The sequence below is a fragment of the Oncorhynchus kisutch genome, unplaced genomic scaffold (assembly GCF_002021735.2).
Source record: "Oncorhynchus kisutch isolate 150728-3 unplaced genomic scaffold, Okis_V2 Okis07a-Okis12b_hom, whole genome shotgun sequence".
Taxonomy (NCBI): domain Eukaryota; kingdom Metazoa; phylum Chordata; class Actinopteri; order Salmoniformes; family Salmonidae; genus Oncorhynchus; species Oncorhynchus kisutch.
The window spans coordinates 14,249,190-14,269,986 of NW_022261984.1; the positions used below are offsets into that span (position 1 = coordinate 14,249,190).

The 20,797-nt window shown below is 50.1% G+C and overlaps 1 protein-coding gene across 1 annotated transcript in view; it reads right to left on the reverse strand.

The window, feature by feature from the left end:
* Window positions 1-19,604, reverse strand: part of LOC109886848 (structural maintenance of chromosomes protein 2) — a 33,365-nt gene extending 13,761 nt beyond the window's left edge. The window contains exons 1-11 of the mRNA XM_031814605.1: window positions 19,292-19,604; window positions 18,939-19,088; window positions 18,123-18,245; window positions 13,018-13,056; window positions 11,887-11,997; window positions 11,453-11,497; window positions 10,675-10,776; window positions 10,024-10,155; window positions 9,258-9,407; window positions 8,784-9,017; window positions 5,922-6,081 (exon numbers count right to left, since the gene is read on the reverse strand). Coding sequence (XP_031670465.1) covers window positions 5,922-6,081; window positions 8,784-9,017; window positions 9,258-9,407; window positions 10,024-10,155; window positions 10,675-10,776; window positions 11,453-11,497; window positions 11,887-11,997; window positions 13,018-13,056; window positions 18,123-18,245; window positions 18,939-19,088; window positions 19,292-19,459 — 1,414 coding nt within the window. The 5' untranslated portion in view covers window positions 19,460-19,604. The remainder of the gene's footprint in view (window positions 1-5,921; window positions 6,082-8,783; window positions 9,018-9,257; window positions 9,408-10,023; window positions 10,156-10,674; window positions 10,777-11,452; window positions 11,498-11,886; window positions 11,998-13,017; window positions 13,057-18,122; window positions 18,246-18,938; window positions 19,089-19,291) is intronic.
* Window positions 19,605-20,797: the final 1,193 nt, after the last annotated feature.

Here is a 20,797-nt window from a genome sequence, read left to right on the forward strand (position 1 = left end):
TCTACCTTGGTACTGTAGTTTCCCCATATCAGCCTCTAGTTCCTCCTCTACCTTGGTACTGTAGTTTCTCCATATCAGCCTCTAGTTCCTCCTCCTCCTCTACCTTGGTACTGTAGTTTCCCCATATCAGCCTCTAGTTCCTCCTCCTCCTCCTCTACCTTGGTACTGTAGTTTCCCCATATCAGCCTCTAGTTCCTCCTCCTCCTCTACCTTGGTACTGTAGTTTCCCCATATCAGCCTCTAGTTCCTCCTCCTCCTCTACCTTGGTACTGTAGTTTCCCCATATCAGCCTCTAGTTCCTCCTCCTCCTCTACCTTGGTACTGTAGTTTCTCCATATCAGCCTCTAGTTCCTCCTCCTCCTCCTCCTCTAACCTTGGTACTGTAGTTTCCCCATATCAGCCTCTAGTTCCTCCTCCTCCTCTACCTTGGTACTGTAGTTTCTCCATATCAGCCTCTAGTTCCTCCTCCTCCTCTACCTTGGTACTGTAGTTTCCCCATATCAGCCTCTAGTTCCTCCTCTACCTTGGTACTGTAGTTTCCCCATATCAGCCTCTAGTTCCTCCTCCTCCTCCTCCTCTACCTTGGTACTGTAGTTTCCCCATATCAGCCTCTAGTTCCTCCTCTACCTTGGTACTGTAGTTTCCCCATATCAGCCTCTAGGTCCTCCTCCTCCTCTACCTTGGTACTGTAGTTTCCCCATATCAGCCTCTAGTTCCTCCTCTACCTTGGTACTGTAGTTTCCCCATATCAGCCTCTAGTTCCTCCTCCTCTACCTTGGTACTGTAGTTTCCCCATATCAGCCTCTAGTTCCTCCTCTACCTTGGTACTGTAGTTTCCCCATATCAGCCTCTAGTTCCTCCTCCTCCTCTACCTTGGTACTGTAGTTTCCCCATATCAGCCTCTAGTTCCTCCTCCTCTACCTTGGTACTGTAGTTTCCCCATATCAGCCTCTAGTTCCTCCTCTACCTTGGTACTGTAGTTTCCCCATATCAGCCTCTAGTTCCTCCTCCTCCTCTACCTTGGTACTGTAGTTTCCCCATATCAGCCTCTAGTTCCTCCTCCTCCTCTACCTTGGTACTGTAGTTTCCCCATATCAGCCTCTAGTTCCTCCTCCTCCTCTACCTTGGTACTGTAGTTTCCCCATATCAGCCTCTAGTTCCTCCTCCTCCTCTACCTTGGTACTGTAGTTTCCCCATATCAGCCTCTAGTTCCTCCTCCTCCTCTACCTTGGTACTGTAGTTTCTCCATATCAGCCTCTAGTTCCTCCTCCTCCTCTACCTTGGTACTGTAGTTTCCCCATATCAGCCTCTAGTTCCTCCTCCTCCTCTACCTTGGTACTGTAGTTTCTCCATATCAGCCTCTAGTTCCTCCTCCTCTACCTTGGTACTGTAGTTTCCCCATATCAGCCTCTAGTTCCTCCTCTACCTTGGTACTGTAGTTTCTCCATATCAGCCTCTAGTTCCTCCTCCTCCTCTACCTTGGTACTGTAGTTTCCCCATATCAGCCTCTAGTTCCTCCTCCTCCTCCTCCTCCTCTACCTTGGTACTGTAGTTTCCCCATATCAGCCTCTAGTTCCTCCTCCTCCTCTACCTTGGTACTGTAGTTTCTCCATATCAGCCTCTAGTTCCTCCTCTACCTTGGTACTGTAGTTTCACCATATCAGCCTCTAGTTCCTCCTCCTCTACCTTGGTACTGTAGTTTCTCCATATCAGCCTCTAGTTCCTCCTCCTCCTCTACCTTGGTACTGTAGTTTCTCCATATCAGCCTCTAGTTCCTCCTCCTCTACCTTGGTACTGTAGTTTCCCCATATCAGCCTCTAGTTCCTCCTCTACCTTGGTACTGTAGTTTCCCCATATCAGCCTCTAGTTCCTCCTCCTCCTCTACCTTGGTACTGTAGTTTCTCCATATCAGCCTCTAGTTCCTCCTCCTCCTCTACCTTGGTACTGTAGTTTCTCCATATCAGCCTCTAGTTCCTCCTCCTCCTCCTCCTCTACCTTGGTACTGTAGTTTCCCCATATCAGCCTCTAGTTCCTCCTCTACCTTGGTACTGTAGTTTCCCCATATCAGCCTCTAGTTCCTCCTCCTCCTCTACCTTGGTACTGTAGTTTCTCCATATCAGCCTCTAGTTCCTCCTCTACCTTGGTACTGTAGTTTCTCCATATCAGCCTCTGGTTCCTCCTCCTCTACCTTGGTACTGTAGTTTCTCCATATCAGCCTCTAGTTCCTCCTCTACCTTGGTACTGTAGTTTCTCCATATCAGCCTCTAGTTCCTCCTCCTCCTCTACCTTGGTACTGTAGTTTCTCCATATCAGCCTCTAGTTCCTCCTCCTCTACCTTGGTACTGTAGTTTCCCCATATCAGCCTCTAGTTCCTCCTCTACCTTGGTACTGTAGTTTCTCCATATCAGCCTCTAGTTCCTCCTCCTCCTCTACCTTGGTACTGTAGTTTCTCCATATCAGCCTCTAGTTCCTCCTCCTCTACCTTGGTACTGTAGTTTCCCCATATCAGCCTCTAGTTCCTCCTCTACCTTGGTACTGTAGTTTCCCCATATCAGCCTCTAGTTCCTCCTCCTCCTCTACCTTGGTACTGTAGTTTCTCCATATCAGCCTCTAGTTCCTCCTCCTCCTCCACCTTGGTACTGTAGTTTCCCCATATCAGCCTCTAGTTCCTCCTCCTCCTCCTCCTCTACCTTGGTACTGTAGTTTCCCCATATCAGCCTCTAGTTCCTCCTCCTCTACCTTGGTACTGTAGTTTCTCCATATCAGCCTCTAGTTCCTCCTCTACCTTGGTACTGTAGTTTCTCCATATCAGCCTCTAGTTCCTCCTCCTCCTCCACCTTGGTACTGTAGTTTCTCCATATCAGCCTCTAGTTCCTCCTCCTCCTCCACCTTGGTACTGTAGTTTCCCCATATCAGCCTCTAGTTCCTCCTCCTCCTCTACCTTGGTACTGTAGTTTCCCCATATCAGCCTCTAGTTCCTCCTCCTCCTCCTCCTCTACCTTGGTACTGTAGTTTCCCCATATCAGCCTCTAGTTCCTCCTCCTCCTCTACCTTGGTACTGTAGTTTCCCCATATCAGCCTCTAGTTCCTCCTCCTCCTCCACCTTGGTACTGTAGTTTCTCCATATCAGCCTCTAGTTCCTCCTCCTCCTCTACCTTGGTACTGTAGTTTCCCCATATCAGCCTCTAGTTCCTCCTCCTCTACCTTGGTACTGTAGTTTCCCCATATCAGCCTCTAGTTCCTCCTCCTCCTCTACCTTGGTACTGTAGTTTCCCCATATCAGCCTCTAGTTCCTCCTCCTCCTCTACCTTGGTACTGTAGTTTCCCCATATCAGCCTCTAGTTCCTCCTCTACCTTGGTACTGTAGTTTCCCCATATCAGCCTCTAGTTCCTCCTCCTCCTCTACCTTGGTACTGTAGTTTCTCCATATCAGCCTCTAGTTCCTCCTCTACCTTGGTACTGTAGTTTCTCCATATCAGCCTCTAGTTCCTCCTCCTCCTCCACCTTGGTACTGTAGTTTCCCCATATCAGCCTCTAGTTCCTCCTCCTCCTCCTCCTCTACCTTGGTACTGTAGTTTCTCCATATCAGCCTCTAGTTCCTCCTCCTCTACCTTGGTACTGTAGTTTCCCCATATCAGCCTCTAGTTCCCCCTCCTCCTCTACCTTGGTACTGTAGTTTCTCCATATCAGCCTCTAGTTCCTCCTCCTCCTCTACCTTGGTACTGTAGTTTCCCCATATCAGCCTCTAGTTCCTCCTCCTCCTCTACCTTGGTACTGTAGTTTCCCCATATCAGCCTCTAGTTCCTCCTCCTCCTCCTCTACCTTGGTACTGTAGTTTCCCCATATCAGCCTCTAGTTCCTCCTCCTCCTCTACCTTGGTACTGTAGTTTCCCCATATCAGCCTCTAGTTCCTCCTCCTCCTCCTCTACCTTGGTACTGTAGTTTCTCCATATCAGCCTCTAGTTCCTCCTCTACCTTGGTACTGTAGTTTCCCCATATCAGCCTCTAGTTCCTCCTCCTCCTCCTCCTCTACCTTGGTACTGTAGTTTCCCCATATCAGCCTCTAGTTCCTCCTCTACCTTGGTACTGTAGTTTCCCCATATCAGCCTCTAGTTCCTCCTCCTCCTCCTCCTCTACCTTGGTACTGTAGTTTCCCCATATCAGCCTCTAGTTCCTCCTCTACCTTGGTACTGTAGTTTCCCCATATCAGCCTCTAGTTCCTCCTCTACCTTGGTACTGTAGTTTCCCCATATCAGCCTCTAGTTCCTCCTCTACCTTGGTACTGTAGTTTCCCCATATCAGCCTCTAGTTCCTCCTCTACCTTGGTACTGTAGTTTCCCCATATCAGCCTCTAGTTCCTCCTCCTCCTCCTCCTCTACCTTGGTACTGTAGTTTCCCCATATCAGCCTCTAGCTCCTCCTCCTCCTCCTCCTCCTCTACCTTGGTACTGTAGTTTCCCCATATCAGCCTCTAGTTCCTCCTCTACCTTGGTACTGTAGTTTCTCCATATCAGCCTCTAGTTCCTCCTCCTCCTCTACCTTGGTACTGTAGTTTCCCCATATCAGCCTCTAGTTCCTCCTCTACCTTGGTACTGTAGTTTCCCCATATCAGCCTCTAGTTCCTCCTCCTCCTCCTCTACCTTGGTACTGTAGTTTCTCCATATCAGCCTCTAGTCCCTCCTCCTCCTCCTCCTCTACCTTGGTACTGTAGTTTCCCCATATCAGCCTCTAGTTCCTCCTCTACCTTGGTACTGTAGTTTCCCCATATCAGCCTCTAGTTCCTCCTCCTCCTCTACCTTGGTACTGTAGTTTCCCCATATCAGCCTCTAGTTCCTCCTCTACCTTGGTACTGTAGTTTCTCCATATCAGCCTCTAGTTCCTCCTCCTCCTCCTCCTCCTCCACCTTGGTACTGTAGTTTCCCCATATCAGCCTCTAGTTCCTCCTCTACCTTGGTACTGTAGTTTCCCCATATCAGCCTCTAGTTCCTCCTCTACCTTGGTACTGTAGTTTCCCCATATCAGCCTCTAGTTCCTCCTCCTCCTCTACCTTGGTACTGTAGTTTCCCCATATCAGCCTCTAGTTCCTCCTCTACCTTGGTACTGTAGTTTCTCCATATCAGCCTCTAGTTCCTCCTCCTCCTCCTCCTCCACCTTGGTACTGTAGTTTCCCCATATCAGCCTCTAGTTCCTCCTCTACCTTGGTACTGTAGTTTCTCCATATCAGCCTCTAGTTCCTCCTCCTCCTCCTCCTCCTCCTCCACCTTGGTACTGTAGTTTCCCCATATCAGCCTCTAGTTCCTTCTCCTCTACCTTGGTACTGTAGTTTCCCCATATCAGCCTCTAGTTCCTCCTCCTCCTCTACCTTGGTACTGTAGTTTCCCCATATCAGCCTCTAGTTCCTCCTCCTCCTCTACCTTGGTACTGTAGTTTCTCCATATCAGCCTCTAGTTCCTCCTCCTCCTCTACCTTGGTACTGTAGTTTCCCCATATCAGCCTCTAGTTCCTCCTCCTCTACCTTGGTACTGTAGTTTCCCCATATCAGCCTCTAGTTCCTCCTCCTCTACCTTGGTACTGTAGTTTCCCCATATCAGCCTCTAGTTCCTCCTCCTCCTCCTCCTCCTCTACCTTGGTACTGTAGTTTCTCCATATCAGCCTCTAGTTCCTCCTCCTCCTCCTCTACCTTGGTACTGTAGTTTCTCCATATCAGCCTCTAGTTCCTCCTCCTCTACCTTGGTACTGTAGTTTCCCCATATCAGCCTCTAGTTCCTCCTCTACCTTGGTACTGTAGTTTCCCCATATCAGCCTCTAGTTCCTCCTCCTCCTCTACCTTGGTACTGTAGTTTCCCCATATCAGCCTCTAGTTCCTCCTCTACCTTGGTACTGTAGTTTCCCCATATCAGCCTCTAGTTCCTCCTCCTCTACCTTGGTACTGTAGTTTCCCCATATCAGCCTCTAGTTTCTCCTTGTTCTTCTTGACAGTGTTGAAGGCCTCCTGGTCTTTCTTGTAACCAGAGTCCATCTTCTTCACCTCCGTTTGCTTGGCCTTCAACTCCTGCTGGGCATGTTTCAGCTTCATCTGGGCCTGAAGAACCGACAGGGAGAGAAGGAACACGTGAAGAGACACTCATCCAACACAGCAGGACAAAAAAATAATAACTCATCCACAACTCTTTTATTGAGGTCATCATTCTCATGGAGTTTGCATTCTTTGAAAGTCGTAGGTCAGAGGTCAACTGTTGGGCCTGTGTCAGCTTGACTCATATCCTTCCTTCAATCAATTCTCCGTTTCAAATATGTTTCAATACAAATCAATCAACTCATATATATAACGATTTTTTTAAATCTATTATTATTATTTTTTTCACCTTTATTTTACTAGGCAAGTCAGTTAAGAACAAATTCTTGTTTTCAATGACGGCCTAGGAACAGTGGGTTAACTGCCTGTTCAGGGACAGAATGACAGATTTGTACCTTATCAGCTCGGGGGTTTGAACTTGCAACCTTCCGGTTACTAGTCCAGCCCTGCCGCCTCTACGCTCTAACCACTAGGCCACCCTGCCGCCTCTACGCTCTAACCACTAGGCCACCCTGCCGCCTCTACGCTCTAACCACTAGGCCACCCTGCCGCCTCTACGCTCTAACCACTAGGCCACCCTGCCGCCTCTACGCTCTAACCACTAGGCCACCCTGCCGCCTCTACGCTCTAACCACCAGGGGCTGAGTCACTGGCTTGCTGGGGCTCTCTCATGCCGTCCCTGGAGGGGGTGCGTCACCTGAGTGGGTTGATTCACTGTTGTGGTCATCCTGTCTGGGTTGGCGCCCCCCCCCTTGGGTTGTGCCGTGGCGGAGATCTTTGTGGGCTATACTCAGCCTTGTCTCAGGATGGTAAGTTGGTGGTTGAAGATATCCCTCTAGTGGTGTGGGGGCTGTGCTTTGGCAAAGTGGGTGGGGTTATATCCTTCCTGTTTGGCCCTGTCCGGGGGTGTCCTCGGATGGGGCCACAGTGTCTCCTGACCCCTCCTGTCTCAGCCTCCAGTATTTATGCTGCAGTAGTTTATGTGTCGGGGGGCTGGGGTCAGTTTGTTATATCTGGAGTACTTCTCCTGTCCTATTCGGTGTCCTGTGTGAATCTAAGTGTGCGTTCTCTAATTCTCTCCTTAGAGACCATGCCCCAGGACTACCTGACATGATGACTCCTTGCTGTCCCCAGTCCACCTGGCCATGCTGCTGTTCCAGTTTCAACTGACCTGAGCCCTAGGACCATGCCCCAGGACTACCTGACATGATGACTCCTTGCTGTCCCCAGTCCATCTGACTGTGCTGCTGCTCCAGTTTCAACTGTTCTGCCTTATTATTATTCGACCATGCTGGTCATTTATGAACATTTGAACATCTTGGCCATGTTCTGTTATAATCTCCACCCGGCACAGCCAGAAGAGGACTGGCCACCCCACATAGCCTGGTTCCTCTCTAGGTTTCTTCCTAGGTATTGGCCTTTCTAGGGAGTTTTTCCTAGCAACCGTGCTGGCTGTTTGGGGTTTTAGGCTGGGTTTCTGTACAGCACTTTGAGATATCAGCTGATGTACGAAGGGCTATATAAATAAATTTGATTTGATTTGATTTAACCACTAGGCCACCCTGCCGCCTCTACGCTCTAACCACTAGGCCACCCTGCCGCCTCTACGCTCTAACCACTAGGCCACCCTGCCGCCTCTACGCTCTAACCACTAGGCCACCCTGCCGCCTCTACGCTCTAACCACTAGGCCACCCTGCCACCTCTAACCACTAGGCCACCCTGCCACCTCTAACCACTAGGCCACCCTGCCACCTCTAACCACTAGGCCACCCTGCCACCTCTAACCACTAGGCCACCCTGCCACCTCTAACCACTAGGCCACCCTGCCACCTCTAACCACTAGGCCACCCTGCCACCTCTAACCACTAGGCCACCCTGCCACCTCTAACCACTAGGCCACCCTGCCACCTCTAACCACTAGGCCACCCTGCCACCTCTAACCACTAGGCCACCCTGCCACCTCTAACCACTAGGCCACCCTGCCACCTCTAACCACTAGGCCACCCTGCCACCTCTAACCACTAGGCCACCCTGCCACCTCTAACCACTAGGCCACCCTGCCACCTCTAACCACTAGGCCACCCTGCCACCTCTAACCACTAGGCCACCCTGCCACCTCTAACCACTAGGCCACCCTGCCACCTCTAACCACTAGGCCACCCTGCCACCTCTAACCACTAGGCCACCCTGCCACCTCTAACCACTAGGCCACCCTGCCACCTCTAACCACTAGGCCACCCTGCCACCTCTAACCACTAGGCTACCCTGCCACCTCTAACCACTAGGCTACCCTGCCACCTCTAACCACTAGGCTACCCTGCCACCTCTAACCACTAGGCTACCCTGCCACCTCTAACCACTAGGCTACCCTGCCACCTCTAACCACTAGGCTACCCTGCCACCTCTAACCACTAGGCTACCCTGCCACCTCTAACCACTAGGCTACCCTGCCACCTCTAACCACTAGGCTACCCTGCCACCTCTAACCACTAGGCTACCCTGCCACCTCTAACCACTAGGCTACCCTGCCACCTCTAACCACTAGGCTACCCTGCCACCTCTAACCACTAGGCTACCCTGCCACCTCTAACCACTAGGCTACCCTGCCACCTCTACACTCTAACCACTAGGCTACCCTGCCGCCTCTACACTCTAACCACTAGGCTACCCTGCCGCCTCTACACTCTAACCACTAGGCCACCCTCACCTGTTTGGCCTCGGTGTCAGCTTTACTAATGTCGTTCTTGCAGGTCATCATCTGTCCGGCGAGCGTGGCCTCTTCTCCGTCCTCATTGGTGGACAGCCCAGCGGACACAGCCTTGAAGTGACACTGTGCTGCCTCTAGGGCGGCGCTATCCTTCTGACCTTCCTCCTGTAGGGCAGACAGCTTCTCTGCTACCTTGGACACCTCCGCTTCCTTAACCCCTAGTATCTTCTTATCCTGGGGGAGGAGACAGAGAGAGAGACAGAGAGAGAGACAGACAGAGACAGAGAGAGAGAGAGACAGAGAGGAGGAGACAGAGAGAGAGACAGAGAGGAGACAGAGAGAGAGACAGAGAGGAGACAGAGAGAGAGACAGACAGACAGACAGAGACAGAGAGACATTGGTTTTAGTTAGTCATACTTCAGGCTACACCCCCTCCTCTCTCACACACCACCCCTACACCCTCTCTCCTCTCACCTCCGCCATGCTCTTCACCAGTTCCTTCCTCTTCTTGGTCTCCTCTGCCAGGTTCTGTTTCTTCATGTCCACAGCACTCTGGGCTTTAGCATCGACCCGCTGGACCTCAGACAGAGTCTCCTCTAACCCCTTCAACACTCCACCAACCTCCTGTAGGACAGGAGACAGACAGACAGACGTCAGGACACCCCCCCGACAGACACCAGGACCCCCCCCTCCCCCCTCCCCCCCGACAGACACCAGGACCCCCCCGACAGACGCCAGGACACCCCCCCGACAGACGTCAGGCCAGGACACCCCCCCCCCCCCCCCGACAGACATCAGGACACCCCCACCCCCCCGACAGACACCAGGACCCCGACAGACATCAGGACACCCCCACCCCCCCGACAGACACCAGGACACACCCCCCTCCGACAGACACCAGGACCCCCCCCCCCCGGACAGGCGTCAGGACACCCCCCTTCCGACAGACACCAGGACCCCCCCCCCAGGCGCCAGGACACCCGACAGAACATAATCAAATATAATAACCTCTGAGCTAAATGTTTGAAATGCATCTGTCCGTGAAGAGTGAGATTCAATGAGATTCAACAGCTGCAGATAGAAACGTGTTGCATAGATCTGCCACTATCATTCGTTCACATTAGAGAAGTGGTGCCCATCCGCATTCTATGTTATCTGCAACATGGTTGTGTTTTTTCTCTCCCCAAAGCTCCCAGAATGGATTAATAAAGTTGAATTGAATTGAATAGCATTTCATTACTTGGTCTCTCTTCTTCTGCAGTTCCTGTATCTGGGCGGAGAGTTCCTGGACCTTGTTTTCGTTGTCTGCCATGTTGGCCTGCAGCTGAGTGATGGAGTCCTGCATCGCCTTCAGGTCCTCCGCAGACTTCACCTGAGATTTAAATTAACAACAGATCCATTAAACTTCACCTGTAAACCCAAATCACATTCAATTCTATTCACTTTGTTATTCATCCTCAACGGACATTGCTGGGCTGACAGGACAAGACACCATGACAACATGAAAAGACCACAACAACAAGACACCACGACATTAACAAGACACCACAACAACAATGACACCACAACATGATAAGACCACAACAAGACACCACGACATTAACAAGACACCACAACAACAACACACCATGACAACATGATAAGACCACAACAAGACACCACGACATTAACAAGACACCACAACATTAACAAGACACCACAACAAGACAACAATGACACCACAACAAGACAACAATGACACCACAACAACATGATAAGACCACGACAACATGACAAGACACCACGACAACATGACAAGACACCACGACAACATGACAAGACACCACGACAACTAAAACATGACGTAATATTCCACACAGGACCTTCAGTGTGTGTGTGTGTGTGTGTGTACCTTGGTCTCCTCAGCGCAGACAAACAGCCAGGCCACGTACAGACGACTCAGGTGTTCTATCTCCCTCATCAACTTCTGGTACTCCAGGTATGAAGAACGCTCCTACAGGAGGACGGAGAGGACGGAGGACAGGGAGAGGACGGAGGACAGAGAGGACGGAGAGAGGACAGAGGGACGGAGAGAGGACAGAGGGACGGAGAGAGGACGGAGACAGGACAGAGGGACAGGACAGAGGGACAGGACAGAGGGACAGGACAGAGGGACAGGACAGAGGGACGGAGACAGGACAGAGGGGCGGAGAGAGGGGGGGAGAGAGGAGCGGAGAGAGGACAGAGACAGGACAGAGGGGTGGAGAGAGAGACGGAGAGAGGACAGAGGGGTGGAGAGAGGACAGAGACAGGACAGAGCGACGGTGAAGGAAGACAGAAAGGATAAAGATGGTTAATGAAAGGGGAGTCATTTACATAGGAGTCATTTAGCAGACGCTCTTATCCAGAACCACTCACTCTACTCACAAGCTTACATTATTAATTCCTACTGGTCTCCTGTGGGAAACGAACCCACAGCCCCTGGCATTACAAGTGCCCTACGCTCTACCAACTGAGTCACCCTTCGATGGACGGAGGGGACAGGAAGGAGCGTGCAGTAAACATCCTCGGGGGTGTTTATTCCAGGGTCACACTCATCAGGGGACAAACGGACAGAAAAGGTCTTGGTGTTGAACTGAAGTGATGATTTCATGCCCCTAAAAACACATGTTAAAAACAGGACTTCCTACCTCCTTTAGCTTCTGCATGGTAGGAGTGATCTCTTCATCCAGGATCTGAACACAAACAAACACAAGTTCCTCAAATGACACCAATATCCAAGGCACCATTGTTGATAGAAGGAGCTACGTCCATTTCCCCAATCCTGGGGATCCCCAGCACTAACACACTAGACTCAACTAAAGGCCTGATGAAGAGTTGAACCTAGATTCAACTAAAGACCTGATGAAGAGTTTAACCTAGACTCAACTAAAGACCTGATGAAGAGTTGAACCTAGATTCAACTAAAGACCCGATGAAGAGTTGATTAATTGAACCTAGATTCAACTAAAGGCCTGATGAAGAGTTGAACTTAGTCTTCTAGAGAGCAAAAACAAACTCCGCCCCTTTGGGTCCCAGGACAGGAAACAGAGCTACGTCACCACAGGTAAGATGGCTGCCGCACCGTCTGGATTTCTTTCAGTTTGGCTTCTTTCTTCTCAATGGTTTTCTGGGCACTGATCTTCTTACACTCGTACATCCTGGTTCCTGCTGCCTCTTCTATCATGGCTAGGATCTACGGAGGAGAGAGAGGAGGGTCAGAGTGGTACATCCTGGTTCCTGCTGCCTCCTCTATGGCTAGGATCTACGGAGGAGAGAGAGGAGGGTTAGAGTGGTACATCCTGGTTCCTGCTGCCTCTTCTATCATGGCTAGGATCTACGGAGGAGAGAGAGGAGGGTCAGTGGTACATCCTGGTTCGGATCTACGGAGGAGAGAGAGGAGGGTCAGAGTGGTACATCCTGGTTCCTGCTGCCTCTTCTATCATGGCTAGGATCTACAGAGGAGAGAGAGGAGGGTCAGAGTGGTACATCCTGGTTCCTGCTGCCTCTTCTATCATGGCTAGGATCTACGGAGGAGAGAGAGGAGGGTCAGAGTGGTACATCCTGGTTCCTGCTGCCTCCTCTATGGCTAGGATCTACGGAGGAGAGAGAGGAGGGTCAGAGTGGTACATCCTGGTTCCTGCTGCCTCTTCTATCATGGCTAGGATCTACGGAGGAGAGAGAGGAGGGTCAGAGTGGTACATCCTGGTTCCTGCTGCCTCCTCTATGGCTAGGATCTACGGAGGAGAGAGAGGAGGGTCAGAGTGGTACATCCTGGTTCCTGCTGCCTCCTCTATGGCTAGGATCTACGGAGGAGAGAGAGGAGGGTCAGAGTGGTACATCCTGGTTCCTGCTGCCTCCTCTATGGCTAGGATCTACGGAGGAGAGAGAGGAGGGTCAGAGTGGTACATCCTGGTTCCTGCTGCCTCCTCTATGGCTAGGATCTACGGAGGAGAGAGAGGAGGGTCAGAGTGGTACATCCTGGTTCCTGCTGCCTCCTCTATGGCTAGGATCTACGGAGGAGAGAGAGGAGGGTTATAGAAGAGCTGTAGAGAGGAGGGCAAAGGAGTTTGTGTGTATATATACTACGGAAGTGTGTGTGTCGTTCCCCAGGAAGCGTGTGTGGAGTGTGTGTGTGTGTACTACGGAAGCTTCAAGTAGCTACAAGACTTCATGATTCTACAGTGTGTGTGTGTGTGTGTATATATAGACATACCTCAGGCGGTTTCATGTTCAGAACCTTGGTGATTCTCCCCTGAAATAATGTAAAGAGAAAAAAATATATATATATATGAAAGTTATTTATAAAACATGTGGTACCACAGAACGATATCACTCAGACCTACAAATAGAGAGAGGGCCGCTCGCCAACTCTACAAATAGAGAGAGGGCCGCTCGCCAACTCTACAAATAGAGAGAGGGCCGCTCGCCAACTCTACAAATAGAGAGAGGGCCGCTCGCCAACTCTACAAATAGAGAGAGGGCCGCTCGCCAACTCTACAATAGAGAGAGGGCCGCTCGCCAACTCTACAAATAGAGAGAGGGCCGCTCGCCAACTCTACAAATAGAGAGAGGGCCGCTCGCCAACTCTACAAATAGAGAGAGGGCCGCTCGCCAACTCTACAAATAGAGAGAGGGCCGCTCGCCAACTCTACAAATAGAGAGAGGGCCGCTCGCCAACTCTACAAATAGAGAGAGGGCCGCTCGCCAACTCTACAAATAGAGAGAGGGCCGCTCGCCAACTCTACAAATAGAGAGAGGGCCGCTCGCCAACTCTACAAATAGAGAGAGGGGCCGCTCGCCAACTCTACAAATAGAGAGAGGGCCGCTCGCCAACTCTACAAATAGAGAGAGGGCCGCTCGCCAACTCTACAAATAGAGAGAGGGCCGCTCGCCAACTCTACAAATAGAGAGAGGGCCGCTCGCCAACTCTACAAATAGAGAGAGGGCCGCTCGCCAACTCTACAAATAGAGAGAGGGCCGCTCGCCAACTCTACAAATAGAGAGAGGGCCGCTCGCCAACTCTACAAATAGAGAGAGGGCCGCTCGCCAACTCTACAAATAGAGAGAGGGCCGCTCGCCAACTCTACAAATAGAGAGAGGGCCCCACCTAAAGGGCCTCGCCAACTCTACAAATAGAGAGAGGGCCGCTCGCCAACTCTACAAATAGAGAGAGGGCCGCTCGCCAACTCTACAAATAGAGAGAGGGCCGCTCGCCAACTCTACAAATAGAGAGAGGGCCGCTCGCCAACTCTACAAATAGAGAGAGGGCCGCTCGCCAACTCTACAAATAGAGAGAGGGCCGCTCGCCAACTCTACAAATAGAGAGAGGGCCGCTCGCCAACTCTACAAATAGAGAGAGGGCCGCTCGCCAACTCTACAAATAGAGAGAGGGCCGCTCGCCAACTCTACAAATAGAGAGAGGGCCGCTCGCCAACTCTACAAATAGAGAGAGGGCCGCTCGCCAACTCTACAAATAGAGAGAGGGCCGCTCGCCAACTCTACAAATAGAGAGAGGGCCGCTCGCCAACTCTACAAATAGAGAGAGGGCCGCTCGCCAACTCTACAAATAGAGAGAGGGCCGCTCGCCAACTCTACAAATAGAGAGAGGGCCGCTCGCCAACTCTACAAATAGAGAGAGGGCCGCTCGCCAACTCTACAAATAGAGAGAGGGCCGCTCGCCAACTCTACAAATAGAGAGAGGGCCGCTCGCCAACTCTACAAATAGAGAGAGGGCCGCTCGCCAACTCTACAAATAGAGAGAGGGGCCGCTCGCCAACTCTACAAATAGAGAGAGGGCCGCTCGCCAACTCTACAAATAGAGAGAGGGCCGCTCGCCAACTCTACAAATAGAGAGAGGGCCGCTCGCCAACTCTACAAATAGAGAGAGGGCCGCTCGCCAACTCTACAAATAGAGAGAGGGCCGCTCGCCAACTCTACAAATAGAGAGAGGGCCGCTCGCCAACTCTACAAATAGAGAGAGGGCCGCTCGCCAACTCTACAAATAGAGAGAGGGCCGCTCGCCAACTCTACAAATAGAGAGAGGGCCGCTCGCCAACTCTACAAATAGAGAGAGGGCCGCTCGCCAACTCTACAAATAGAGAGAGGGGCCGCTCGCCAACTCTACAAATAGAGAGAGGGCCGCTCGCCAACTCTACAAATAGAGAGAGGGCCGCTCGCCAACTCTACAAATAGAGAGAGGGCCGCTCGCCAACTCTACAAATAGAGAGAGGGCCGCTCGCCAACTCTACAAATAGAGAGAGGGCCGCTCGCCAACTCTACAAATAGAGAGAGGGCCGCTCGCCAACTCTACAAATAGAGAGAGGGCCGCTCGCCAACTCTACAAATAGAGAGAGGGCCGCTCGCCAACTCTACAAATAGAGAGAGGGCCGCTCGCCAACTCTACAAATAGAGAGAGGGCCGCTCGCCAACTCTACAAATAGAGAGAGGGCCGCTCGCCAACTCTACAAATAGAGAGAGGGCCGCTCGCCAACTCTACAAATAGAGAGAGGGCCGCTCGCCAACTCTACAAATAGAGAGAGGGCCGCTCGCCAACTCTACAAATAGAGAGAGGGCCGCTCGCCAACTCTACAAATAGAGAGAGGGCCGCTCGCCAACTCTACAAATAGAGAGAGGGCCGCTCGCCAACTCTACAAATAGAGAGAGGGCCGCTCGCCAACTCTACAAATAGAGAGAGGGCCGCTCGCCAACTCTACAAATAGAGAGAGGGCCGCTCGCCAACTCTACAAATAGAGAGAGGGCCGCTCGCCAACTCTACAAATAGAGAGAGGGCCGCTCGCCAACTCTACAAATAGAGAGAGGGCCGCTCGCCAACTCTACAAATAGAGAGAGGGCCGCTCGCCAACTCTACAAATAGAGAGAGGGCCGCTCGCCAACTCTACAAATAGAGAGAGGGCCGCTCGCCAACTCTACAAATAGAGAGAGGGCCGCTCGCCAACTCTACAAATAGAGAGAGGGCCGCTCGCCAACTCTACAAATAGAGAGAGGGCCGCTCGCCAACTCTACAAATAGAGAGAGGGCCGCTCGCCAACTCTACAAATAGAGAGAGGGCCGCTCGCCACTCTACAAATAGAGAGAGGGCCGCTCGCCACTCTACAAATAGAGAGAGGGCCGCTCGCCAACTCTACAAATAGAGAGAGGGCCGCTCGCCAACTCTACAAATAGAGAGAGGGCCGCTCGCCAACTCTACAAATAGAGAGAGGGCCGCTCGCCACTCTACAAATAGAGAGAGGGCCGCTCGCCTCTACAAATAGAGAGGGCCGCTCCAACTCTACAAATAGAGAGAGGGCCGCTCGCCAACTCTACAAATAGAGAGAGGGCCGCTCGCCAACTCTACAAATAGAGAGAGGGCCGCTCGCCAACTCTACAAATAGAGAGAGGGCCGCTCGCCAACTCTACAAATAGAGAGAGGGCCGCTCGCCAACTCTACAAATAGAGAGAGGGCCGCTCGCCAACTCTACAAATAGAGAGAGGGCCGCTCGCCAACTCTACAAATAGAGAGAGGGCCGCTCGCCAACTCTACAAATAGAGAGAGGGCGCTCGCCAACTCTACAAATAGAGAGGGCCGCTCGCCAACTCTACAAATAGAGAGGGCCGCTCGCCAACTCTACAAATAGAGAGGGCCGCTCGCCAACTCTACAAATAGAGAGGGCCGCTCGCCAACTCTACAAATAGAGAGGGCCGCTCGCCAACTCTACAAATAGAGAGGGCCGCTCGCCAACTCTACAAATAGAGAGGGCCGCTCGCCAACTCTACAAATAGAGAGGGCCGCTCGCCAACTCTACAAATAGAGAGGGCCGCTCGCCAACTCTACAAATAGAGAGGGCCGCTCGCCAACTCTACAAATAGAGAGGGCCGCTCGCCAACTCTACAAATAGAGAGGGCCGCTCGCCAACTCTACAAATAGAGAGGGCCGCTCGCCAACTCTACAAATAGAGAGGGCCGCTCGCCAACTCTACAAATAGAGAGGGCCGCTCGCCAACTCTACAAATAGAGAGGGCCGCTCGCCAACTCTACAAATAGAGAGGGCCGCTCGCCAACTCTACAAATAGAGAGGGCCGCTCGCCAACTCTACAAATAGAGAGGGCCGCTCGCCAACTCTACAAATAGAGAGGGCCGCTCGCCAACTCTACAAATAGAGAGGGCCGCTCGTCAACTCTACAAATAGAGAGGGCCCGCTCGTCAACTCTACAAATAGAGAGGGCCGCTCGTCAACTCTACAAATAGAGAGGGCCGCTCGTCAACTCTACAAATAGAGAGGGCCGCTCGTCAACTCTACAAATAGAGAGGGCCGCTCGTCAACTCTACAAATAGAGAGGGCCGCTCGTCAACTCTACAAATAGAGAGGGCCGCTCGTCAACTCTACAAATAGAGAGGGCCGCTCGTCAACTCTACAAATAGAGAGGGCCGCTCGTCAACTCTACAAATAGAGAGGGCCGCTCGTCAACTCTACAAATAGAGAGGGCCGCTCGTCAACTCTACAAATAGAGAGGGCCGCTCGTCAACTCTACAAATAGAGAGGGCCGCTCGTCAACTCTACAAATAGAGAGGGCCGCTCGTCAACTCTACAAATAGAGAGGGCCGCTCGTCAACTCTACAAATAGAGAGGGCCGCTCGTCAACTCTACAAATAGAGAGGGCCGCTCGTCAACTCTACAAATAGAGAGGGCCGCTCGTCAACTCTACAAATAGAGAGGGCCGCTCGTCAACTCTACAAATAGAGAGGGCCGCTCGTCAACTCTACAAATAGAGAGGGCCGCTCGTCAACTCTACAAATAGAGAGGGCCGCTCGTCAACTCTACAAATAGAGAGGGCCGCTCGTCAACTCTACAAATAGAGAGGGCCGCTCGTCAACTCTACAAATAGAGAGGGCCGCTCGTCAACTCTACAAATAGAGAGGGCCGCTCGTCAACTCTACAAATAGAGAGGGCCGCTCGTCAACTCTACAAATAGAGAGGGCCGCTCGTCAACTCTACAAATAGAGAGGGCCGCTCGTCAACTCTACAAATAGAGAGGGCCGCTCGTCAACTCTACAAATACAAAGGCCGCTCGTCAACTCTACAAATACAAAGGCCGCTCGTCAACTCTACAAATATAAAGGCCGCTCGTCAACTCTACAAATAGAGACGGCTTATCAACAAGTGGAACAACATTCAGCGGTGTGTTCACTAGAAACCAAAAACAGAACCCGAATTTGTCCAATAGAATCTCTTCTTCGTTGCAAAAAAAAAAAAACGATTTGCTACAGTGTGCGACTAATGAATACACCCCAGGCTCCTGGAGGTGTTGAAAAAAAACCTACCTGCATTATGAGGAAGTGGGGGTTGTTAACGTTGAGTCCTACAGAGCAGAACAGATCCTGTACCCTGGTGTTGTTGGCATTCACCCCGTTGATCAGATACTTGTTCCTACCACCAATCACCACCTGGGATCGGAGACGGATACAGAGGAGTGAGCATCCACTCCAACATAGTAACATTTTAAGAGAGTGTCCTCTACAGTAAAGCAGCAGTTTGATTGGCTAATAATAGCTACTATCATAGTAAAAGCATTAACGTTAGTTTGAATAGCTAATAATACTGCCTGTTCAGTAGTTAGCAGTCAACATCAGTGTAGTGATTGTGATAAAAACAGGAGACATCATCATGAAAAGCATTACTAGTTTTTTTTTACTTAACTAGGCAAGTCAGTTAAGAACAAATTCTTATTTTCAATGACGGACTAGGAACAGTGGGTTAATTGCCTGTTCAGGGGCAGAACGACAGATTTGTACCATGTCAGCTCGGGGGTTTGAACTTGCAACCTTTTGGTTACTAGTCCAACACTCTAGGCTACCCTGTCGCCCCAGTTTGAGCAGCTCGTAACAATACATCTGATAAATCACGTCAGTGGACAGTTAGTGTAGTGATTATGGGAAAGGGAACAGTCATATAGTTGGGACTATTTTCAGACCTAACGCAGTAGCTACCATCTACTGCCATAAAAGGTTCAAGTCAGACCACTTGACAGAAGTTGTAGTTAACTAGTAGAATCCCTCAGTTTGGAACTGCTGGAACAAGGTATACATCCGGAACTCTTCCCACAAACAGGAATAGAGACAAGAGGACAACAACGGTACCTGTCTTGTGACCGTGATCTCGTCGTGGGTCTCGAATCCAAGCGGACTCTGACTCTTGTTTGCGTTGTCGAAAGTTATGGACACGGTGGCTTTGGTGATACCGGCCTGACCGTTCTTGTACACCAAATCCTGGAGATTGGCCGCTCGCACCTGGAAAAGAGAAGTTCAGATCAGACGGAAGTAACGTTACAGATCAATAACTTCTCTACTAACGTTACTGTAACCCTCGATTGAACGTAAGGCACCGTAAGCTAACGTTAACTAGCTAACACAACAAGCTTCAAGGAAATGTCTTTAGCTCACCGGATTAAAAACTAACTTTTCTGCGAATTAAAGAATAAGTAGCATATTACCTGAGACAAGTTGGATATCCCCAGTAGAAAGCATATCGAGTCGAGAATATTGGATTTTCCACTTCCGTTGAGTCCGGTAATAGCGTTGAAGAGCGGATCAAATCCGTTGATTTCTGTCCTCTGCGCGTAGGACTTGAACCCTTCTAAGATAATAGATTTGATGTGCATCTTTCCGTTGTCCTTTTTCCAAAGTAATCCTTTTTCGATATATCGTAATAACGTCTAAACAAACCACGACGTTATACCGAAAGCTGTTGTTGTCAACAGAAACACTTCTCGCTTTTCAAAATTTGGCGCCAGGCACGCTACTGTTCTCTGGTCCTGCGCATGCGCCTATTCGGACAAATGTCGTTTTCGAAACCATTTTAAATCTTGCAAATTTATTTGATACCTTTTTTTAAAATTCATTTATTTGAAGTGTTGTAATAATTGTAATAATGTGGCTTTAAATATTAAACAATGTGTTTTTTTCTTGTTGTTTTTATATCAGGCAATTTGGTCATAGAGTTTTTAAACCCAGAGACGCAACATCGCGAAACAGACCAGGCCGGGGTTTGAGAAATCAACGGGAGAAGTGAAAGATTTTTTTCAATAGATGTCAATTTTCACGAAATCGAAAGCCACTACCTAGATTAGAGCCAACGTCTTAAAGTAGTTGTGAACATGTTGTTACTACAACCTCGTGAAAGTCAAGGAGTGTCTTTGACGGTTTGCACATGCGCAATTTTGGCGGGAGACGACCGTTAGACCGGATGACGTGTTTCTGCGCATGAGCGTATCTAGCCAGCGTCGCCATGACATCGCCTACAACTGTGATCAGGGATTTCTTTTGGAGAAGCACTTTCAGCCTATCTTTATACTATACTGTCTTTTATTGTGTCATCTTTATACTATACTGTCTTTGATTTGGTCATCTTTATACTATACTATCTTTTATTGTGTCATCTTTATACTGTACTGTCTTTGATTTGGTCATCTTTATACTATACTGTCTTTTATTGTGTCATCTTTATACTATACTGTCTTTGATTTGGTCATCTTTATACTGTACTGTCTTTGATTTGGTCATCTTTATACTGTACTGTCTTTGATTTGGTCATCTTTATACTATACTGTCTTTGATTTGGTCATCTTTATACTGTACTGACTTTGATTTGGTCATCTTTATACTATACTGTCTTTGATTTGGTCATCTTTATACTGTACTGACTTTGATTTGGTCATCTTTATACTATACTGTCTTTGATTTGGTCATCAAAAATAAACCGCACGATGTCAGAGTTTGTTGATTTAGTTCTGCTGCTGCCATCTACGGAAGATATTTGAAAGAGGAACAATGATGAAAAACTTGTCAAACTGATGGAATGACAACGTAAGAAGACAAAAAGGGAAAGTTGTTATATTTTAATTCAGATTATTAGCTTGAGTCATTTCACATGCTTAGGGAACAGTGTTCGGAACAAAAGGTTTACAAGAACATGCAACACAGAGACTTAGAAACCTGGA